The sequence below is a fragment of the Gavialis gangeticus genome, unplaced genomic scaffold (assembly GCF_001723915.1).
Source record: "Gavialis gangeticus isolate Ggan-Ray unplaced genomic scaffold, GavGan_comp1, whole genome shotgun sequence".
NCBI classification, from domain to species: Eukaryota; Metazoa; Chordata; order Crocodylia; family Gavialidae; genus Gavialis; species Gavialis gangeticus.
In genome coordinates, this window is record NW_017729024.1 from 55,393,793 (window position 1) to 55,401,986 (window position 8,194).

At 46.3% G+C, this 8,194-nt stretch overlaps 1 protein-coding gene and 1 long non-coding RNA gene across 2 annotated transcripts in view; one reads left to right on the forward strand and one right to left on the reverse strand.

Annotated features, from left to right (window-relative positions):
* LOC109297389 overlaps positions 1–8,194 on the reverse strand; it is a 788,954-nt gene that overhangs the window by 204,384 nt on the left and 576,376 nt on the right. The gene's annotated exons all lie outside the window — the stretch shown is intronic.
* The window catches only part of ABCA1 (ATP binding cassette subfamily A member 1), a 168,283-nt gene that overhangs the window by 25,826 nt on the left and 134,263 nt on the right, over positions 1–8,194 (forward strand). Inside the window, exon 2 of the mRNA XM_019517098.1 lies at positions 4,663–4,803. Coding sequence (XP_019372643.1) covers positions 4,738–4,803 — 66 coding nt within the window. The 5' untranslated portion in view covers positions 4,663–4,737. The remainder of the gene's footprint in view (positions 1–4,662; positions 4,804–8,194) is intronic.

The window sequence follows — 8,194 nt, forward strand, 5'->3', positions numbered from 1 at the left end:
GGAACCAGTAAGCCAGCTGTAGGTAGTAACAAGCAGCTGGTGTTAGCTTTATGGTAAGCAAAGTTTTGTTCTCTGGATTCTCTTCAGTAATGGGGCTCCTGGATGGATTCCAAACCTGGTGTGTGTCTGCACCTTCGTAGCAGGGTGCATTTTCCCCTGCCCCACATGCTGTTATTCACATTGATTGATTGCTGCTACATAATGCCACTTCATGGAGGAGGGAGGAGTCGCTACTGATCAGGACCTTTTTATGCTAGGTACAGTACAAATACATTGTTCCAGTTGGTCTCTGTCCGTAAAAGCATACCACCTCTTCTACTGAGGATTTTAAGAAGTTGGGCAGAAGGTGGGGCAAGATGGCATCTTTGAGACCTGACTAGTTCAGAGAGGCATGAACTTTCATAAGCCACAGCTTGCTTTGGTTGCAACACATCATAACATGTGACTGCAAGTTAGCTGCTTGCAAAAGCTTAAGCCCCTCTCTACCAGTGAGTCTCTAAGGTGCCACATTGCCTTACCTGCTGTCCAACTTTTTATGGGGAGGAGCCAAGGCCCTGAGAGGCATATACAGGAAGCTTGTGACAGAGCTAGAAAATTAAACCCACTTGTGTGTGCACACACCCATTTGGACACCTCACAGAATCTTCTCATGGTGTGTGCTACCTTTTGGCCCATTCCTGGAAATGCTTGCTTCCTGGGAATGGCTGGACATACTACAGGACTTGCATGCAGTAGTAATTACTGGGCTTGGTGCTAAGCATATATCTGGTTCTGTCCTGGAGGCTTGATTATACCTCACTTCTTGGTGAGGATAAAGATGCTTCTTGCTATTTTGTCAGGCTATAAGTGCTATATAAAAACAAGCTGGCATGCTATAAATTGGCAGGGTTAGATCGTATGGTGTAACAATATCAAATGATACCAGTAGAGAATATGGCCCATAATAGCAAATGTGAGCAAACTTTGGTTTTAGACCTTCACTCTTACTTTTTATACGTTTTGTGCATTTTGGAAATGGTCATTCGGCACACATCATGGTTCACGAAGTGCTTTCTTTTACTTTAATGGGGTGAGGCATATGATCCATGACTGAAACTGGCTGACTTCTCTTGGCATTGAACTTCCCCACAGAGCTGTAAAATTCAGCTTGCATGGAGAAAACTTAAGCTTTTTTTTTTTTAAGTTTAAAGTGCCCCTGCTGTGCCATGTTTCAGTGTGGGGATGCTGATGCACGTGGCGCTAGAATCTGCTGGAGCATGGTAATTACCATGCTCCAGTAGACTTAATCAAGTCTGCTCTGACACACTGTAATTACAGCATATTGGAGCAGCTCCAATATATGCCCTGTGTTGCCCAATCTGTGGTGACATTTGTGATGGGCATTCCAGCAGGATCTCTGTATGTAGCTCTCAGCAGTAGGTAGATGGTTCAGAGGGATGGAAGTGGGTATACTGCACACCTGGCTTGGTACTCTGGGGTTCTATCAGGGCCAGGCTGTGTCCCCTCTTTGTTTGGGAGCGAGTGGCCATACCTGTCCTTGAGCTGGATATTTCCACTCTTCAGTTAAAGTCCCTAATGAAGTCAGCCTTTGTTGCATCTCTACCTTCCCTCCAGGCAAATTCGTCTAGTCTCCAAGGCCAGCACAATTGCATTTCGTCTGTGACATGCAGCTAGGCTCTAGCAAGTAGATTGCCCTGCATGAGGAATTATTACCTGGGCCTCACAGGCTGCTTGCAGTGGTGTGGGACACACCTTTTGGCTTTCTGTTCCTGTGGATTAAGCCAGCTACCTAGCAGTTAGCCATCACCTGGAACATCCTGTAAATTACAGCTCTGGTTTCTACTGTGCCTTGTTACAAGGGCCACAGGGACTTCAGCAAAGAAATATGAGGTAAATTTGGCTTTAATGGGTGCAGGATCAGTCCCTGTGGAAGAAGGGATGGAATTATTTTTTGACTTAAGTGGTAACACAGGAGGGAGGAGGCCTGACTCATGACCCACAGGCAGTGGCCATGCAGCCAGTGTTTTGAAAATGTTTGTCTAATTGCATGGGTGCTCTGCTTTCCTGGAGGCACTTCTTTGTAATCAGGTAGCAATCAGATTTAGTCTGTCGTATTAAAGCGCAGTGAGTAATGATCAAGCATGGGTGCTGAAGTGTATAATAAAGAAATGCTGTCAACTCCTTCCACCCCCCACAACACCAGCAGAGATGTGTGGGTGACTGGGAATAGAGAGCTGAACACCTCATATTCCATTTCTTGTCTGGGTTACGTTTAGTTACAGCTGGGAATATTTAATGCTGATTTGCTGCAAAGCTGCAGTGTGACCTTGCTATGACAAAGTAGGGCTGTAGTTGATTCTGTAGGGAGGGGATGGGTGACTCTGCACGAGAGGTAGGGAATGCTTAGAATCTAAATGTCCCTGGGATGTTTTGCTTTGTAGGAATGAAACCTAGCCTGTGATGACATTTCGAGAGTTGATTGAGCCACATGTTCATTAATCCTGAGACTTTAAGGCCAGAAAGAACCATGGTGACCATGTGCGCTCTGGCCTCCTGCGTGATAGCCTAGAGAAGGTTCTCGCCCAAGGAGGTTGTTTGCACCATGCCTGTGCTCTTTGGAAACGTGTAGCTTGCAAATAGGCATGCAATTTGCAGTCACAGTACTGAGACATTGGCATGGCAGACACCTATGAAAAGCATACATGTTCCCAGTTTAACAGATGTTATGGAGGGCAGTTGTATTTCGGTGTGTTTGGATAATCAGTTAGGTAGGAGTTTGATAAACGCAATACCCCTCTTATAAACATGGGGCTTGTCTACAGATAGGAACCTACCTAATTCATGGAGGTGGCCTCTATTTCATGGTCCCGGTATAGCATCAGGCACTACTTTTTTTTTTTTGCTGCAAAGTGAAGTGGCCTCATCCCCCTCCCTTCCCTACACTTTTGGGGTAGGGGATCTGGATGTCCTGCCCCTACCTGGAGATTAACAGGTGGCCACCTCTCAATCTCCCCCTGTGCTCCAGGGCACCAGGGTTTGCTGCCATTTTCTGTTTGCAGCCCCACCCCCACCCCCGCTGCTGTTTTCCTGCTTTTTGCAGGGATGGGGATTTTTTTTCTATGGGAGGCCTACCAAATTCACTGTTTCCATAAACCAATTCACAGTTTTGCAGTTTTTATGTCCCTATCTATAGGTGGACCCTTGGGAAGTTTTAATCTGAATTAACTTGAAAAGTGGGCTAACTAGGATGTATTAAATCCCTGTATAGGCAGCCTTATGGTAATTTGAGGGGCCTTATGGAAATTTGATTTATCTTATTTTACTGAATAAACTAAATTGATCTTAGGGCCACTTTAGTCTTGAATGAGACTATCCACACAAGGCTTTTACACTGTGTAGTGACTTGGTTTTTGAAGTTACACCTTTGATGAATGTGGCTTAATTTTCCTGAGTATCCTTATGTAGATCAATCCCTTCTGGATTATTAAGGCAGTACTGGCTGAACAAATGCACGAGAACCTGATCCTGGGTTGTCCTGCCCTCTTCATCGTCACTTGTCTTGGGCAAGATGCATATGCAATACTGCCAACCAGAACCTGTTATGCCAACGAGCCTAGAATAGGGGTTGGTAGCCTTTTGGGAGTGGTGAGCCAAATTACTGCAGCTTGCACTGAAGACTGGCAACTTGGCTGCAGCTGCTTCTCCTCCACCACCAGCTTGCCACCAAAACAGATACTGCTTCTGCGCTGCCAAATTGCTGCAGATTTTCTGCCAGTGCTGAGTTATTGCTGACATCCTGGCTTTGCAGGCTGGACGGAATCACTTGGTGGGCCAGATCCAACCTGTGGGTTGTAAATTGCCAGGTCCTGGCCTAGAAAACAAAACTGTTGTCACCACTTCTGTGCCAAGAATTCAGCATCTGATGGAGTGGATCCAGGCTCACAAAAGCTTCTGCATCTCTGACTTGGTTAAGGTGCATCTCTGCCCTGCCTTCAGTCTGACTTCAGACCAACATGGCCAACTACCTCCCTGCTTTTGGAAGCTAAATGGGCAGGGCAAAAGTCTGTCAGTTTTACTGTGTTCAGCAAGATGGGTGTCTCCTTCCATTGACCCCTGCCTAGCATTTCCGTTGGAAGTGGCATTGTTGCCTGCCACAAATTGGAGCTTGGGAGGAGTGGCATGCCTATCTCAATGCCAGTGCTCGGCTATTAAAACCTATGTTGAAGGCAGCACTAAAACAAAACAAAGCTGCTACTAGGAGCACCACAGGGTTGCATACAAATCAAAGGACCTTCCAAGCAGCTTTGCTGTGACTAGAGCAGTCTTGTTTCCTAGTTTCCGTGTCTGCAAGCTTGTTGATCAGGGGAAAAATTGGGGAAAATTGTTCTCCCAGGGACATCATCCTACTAAGCGTAGGAACCTTGAGGTAATAGATACTTCGGGTCGAAGTCAGAACTTGTTTACATCTGTTGGAATTAGCAGGATTCCACATCCTCCTCCCTAACACTTACTTCCCACCCTGTTTTCTCCCCCCAGCCAGCCTGCAGCAGTTGACAATAGCAGTGGATTCTGTGGGATTGTCAGTGTAAATGAGCAGAATGTGGCCCTTGTTCATTGCTTTTTTTCCTGGCTAACGGAGGCTTTTCCTCTCTCGTTCTCCAGTTCATGATCAGCCACAGTGTCCCTTCTGTGTGCTGTTGTTGCACGAAGGGGGCTGTGGCACTCTGCTGAAGAAAGATGGCTTTCTGGACACAGCTGGGGTTGCTGCTATGGAAGAACTTCACTTACCGGAGAAGGCAAACTGTAAGTGTGTGGGAGCTTTTAAGGGTGGTTTGTGTTTGTTTGCCTCAATCACAGCCTCATAACCCACCAAGCCAAGAATGAATCCTGATCTAGGGTGTCTCGATCCATTGTATGTGCACATCTTCCTTGATACGCTGAAGGGAACAGACGTCAGTGGGAGTACAAGGTGCGAGGCACCTCCGGCATTCTGCATTGGAGCTTGAGTGCTTGAACCAAAATGTTATGTAGCTGAGACCAGGCAAACTCCCTATCCCAGTGAGGCATGGGGCAGGAGCAGAGCATCCCATGAACTTGAGCACTTGCATAATATTGTATTTGTTTATCTCCAGCAATCCTGCTAGGTTGGGCCATCTGTAAGTACTATGAGCTCTTGATCTAAAAGCTTCTGTTGCTTGCAGAACAGGGATGAAATCCTGCCCCACTAAAATTGATGGCAGACTCCCCCCTAAAACATCAATGGGGCCAAGATGTAACCCCCTGTTCTGCTATAGCAGACTCTTTTCTAATGACCTCTGCATGGAGGGGGGTGGAAATGCCTGTGGTTGGGTATAGCTTACATAGCAGACTTGCGGGGGGGGGGGCGGAATCTGTAGGTACAGCCATGCATTCAAATACAGAAGCATTTAATGCTAGCCATCTACTTTCTTTAATGGAACATGGAGTTCATCATGGCTAGTTTGTGCCTGTGCCCTAAACCTTAGTACTGAAGTACCACGCAACATAAATGACAGGGAAATATCCTACTTGGGAAGAGAAGGAAACCAGCAAGAATATGGTCCTAAGGAAATATGCAAGAGAACACAGTCCATTCCTTTCACGATCCCAGACTTTTAACTTGCTGCACCTTTTAGGATATTGTAGCTCCAGTGGTTTCTCTGAAGACTAAAAGAGAAATCTTTGAGGCTAATTTTGTGTAAGAGGAGAGTGCTTTCATTGGAGCAGCGATGCAGGGAACTATCATAAGAGCTGACCTTGAGGTATGAAAGGAGAGGTAGGGCAAGTTGTTTAGACAGTAAATGGAAAGTGGTCCGATAAGCTTTTTGAATCTTGTAAATGTCAAGCCGTTGCCAGCTGGCTATGCGTGGATCTTGGATGCACTGGATTAGGAGGGTGATTGTGGTCACTCGAGGAAATGGAAACCATGTCCCTAAAGCCTTGGTTTGACTGTCTCTCAGGACCAAATTAGCTGTGGTGTAAGCAGGGAAGAGGTCCATTTTAAGTTCATGGCCACTCAGTACAGCACTGACTATGGCCTATCGTATGGTATTGAAAAGAGGACTAGCTAATGTGAGCCTGGGTTCTTTCTGTCTACATAATAACAAGGCTGTTGAGGAGAGGGGCAGGAAGCTGTGCAGTTTTACATATTCTCATTCTGTTCACATTCATAAAGGCCTATTCACAGGGGCCTGATCCTCCTCACTTAGGTCTTCAGCCTAGGAGTTGTACATTTAGGTCCCCTTCATGTACTGTGGTAATGGATGGGACATCCCTGCTGTGGCAGGGCCTCATGTATGAATTGACTGCAGCAGAACTCTTCATGTGGGTAGAGTACAAGGATGCTTGAAGTCCGGTATATGCTCTAGTCCCATTTCAAAGGTCTGTACTTTTGTACAAAATGTAGGGATTGGATTCTATCTTGATGTAAACTGACAGAACTCCATCGACACCTGTGGGCTGTGTTCATATAAGAGAAAAGTAGGGCTGGAAGAGACCCCAAGAAGTCTCTTCAACCTCTACCTACTGCAGAATGATCCCTATCTGAACCATCCTAGCCAAGTGTTTGTCTAACACAGTAGTAGGCAACATTTTTCCAGCTATGACTTGCCTTGGGTCAGAGCCTGGAGGGTGGTAGGCAGCATGGGGAGAGCACCTGCAGCCAGTGGGCCAGATCCAATGCCTCTGAGCTATAGGTTGCTAACCTCTGGTCTAACCTAGCAGACAGACAGTCTTGCACAATGCCCGAAACATCAAAAACATCCGAACTTGTCATGAATAAAGCAAGGGGATGAGGGCACTGTCAGTGTTCTGCCACCACCTGTTGTCCTGCCACTGTGACTTGTGTTGGCCAAGGATTTGGTCTCTTGTTCCTGGGCCTTTGCTAAAACCACTAATTAAATCTGGTGGAGAAGGAAGGCAAGTCAAGAGGGTCTAGCTTTAGGTCTAGACGCATTGATAACATAGCGTAGAGCAATCTGCATGTGACAGGGCACATTTAACCCATTTAGTGGTCCCACAAGATTAAAGTAGCAACCCCTGGGCATCCTTCAATGGGGAAGGAGGAAGGCCCTTGTAGCTTGTGTTTTGGCATGTTTTTGGGTCCCCCCCCCCATCTTTCTGCTGCCTTCTGGAAAGTTTGTTTTGCAGTTTTCCCAGCATAGCTGTCCATCAGATATGTGAGAAAACAGTAATCTTCTTTATTTTAATGGATCATTAACTAAGTTACAAGGCAGGCCTCAGGCAGGCTCACATAATTGTCTTTGCTGCTGATGGTCCATCCCCAAGGCTTTTACTTTGCTAATGATCCCCATGTGAGCGCTGACTGGTGATGCCAGAGGGGAAGAATATTAAATTATGGAAACATGAAAACAGTAGGGCCTCATGTCCCTGCAGCACCACTCTCCTGGCCAGCTGGGACATTTCTCTCTGCTCATTTCATTGCTGAAGGCTAAGCAGTAAGACCTTCTGCTGGGGCAAATCAGGTAAGTGCCTCAAAGCTATACGCTGGTTTACACCAACTGAGGATTTGACTCGGAAAAGAGCTTGAACATGGATGTGAAAATATACATTTGCCCCCCCCCCCCTTTTTAAATTCTCTTCCCACAAGTGCTGCTGTCATGTATGCCTCCCACTGCAACTTGTCCTTAGAATTGCAGCGAGTTTGATCTGCATTGCACAAGGTGGGTTCAAAGCTCGACTTGACGTGTGCAGCTTGAGAGTTACTTTGTACTGGAGAACTTCCAACAGCAGAACTGTATCCTGCCTGCTCTGCAGGTGAGAGGAAGGAAAGGAAAATCAGGTTCAGGGGTCAGTACTGTGTAAAAACATGTTCTTCTGATTCAGCTTCCTTTATTCAATACCTCCTCTTGTTCCTGTCTGGCTTTGCAAATAGTTTGCTATTTAAGAATCCTGCACAGAGATGTAAATGGCTATAGGCAATGCGCAGGATTTGGCAACGCCCTAAATTTAAGAATGTTGCCAGGGTGGTTGTGGGTGTAGTCTTCAGCAAGCTTCTTATTGGTGTGCTGCAAGATCTCACTCTGTACCCTCAAAGAGCCCAGTGCCAACTAGTGCCTGACATCAGTCCAGCTGACTAATGACAGTAAAATTCCCACTGAGATGTGTATGTGTATATAACTTTCCCCTGTCCCACACCCCCACTGCTGAGCTCTTC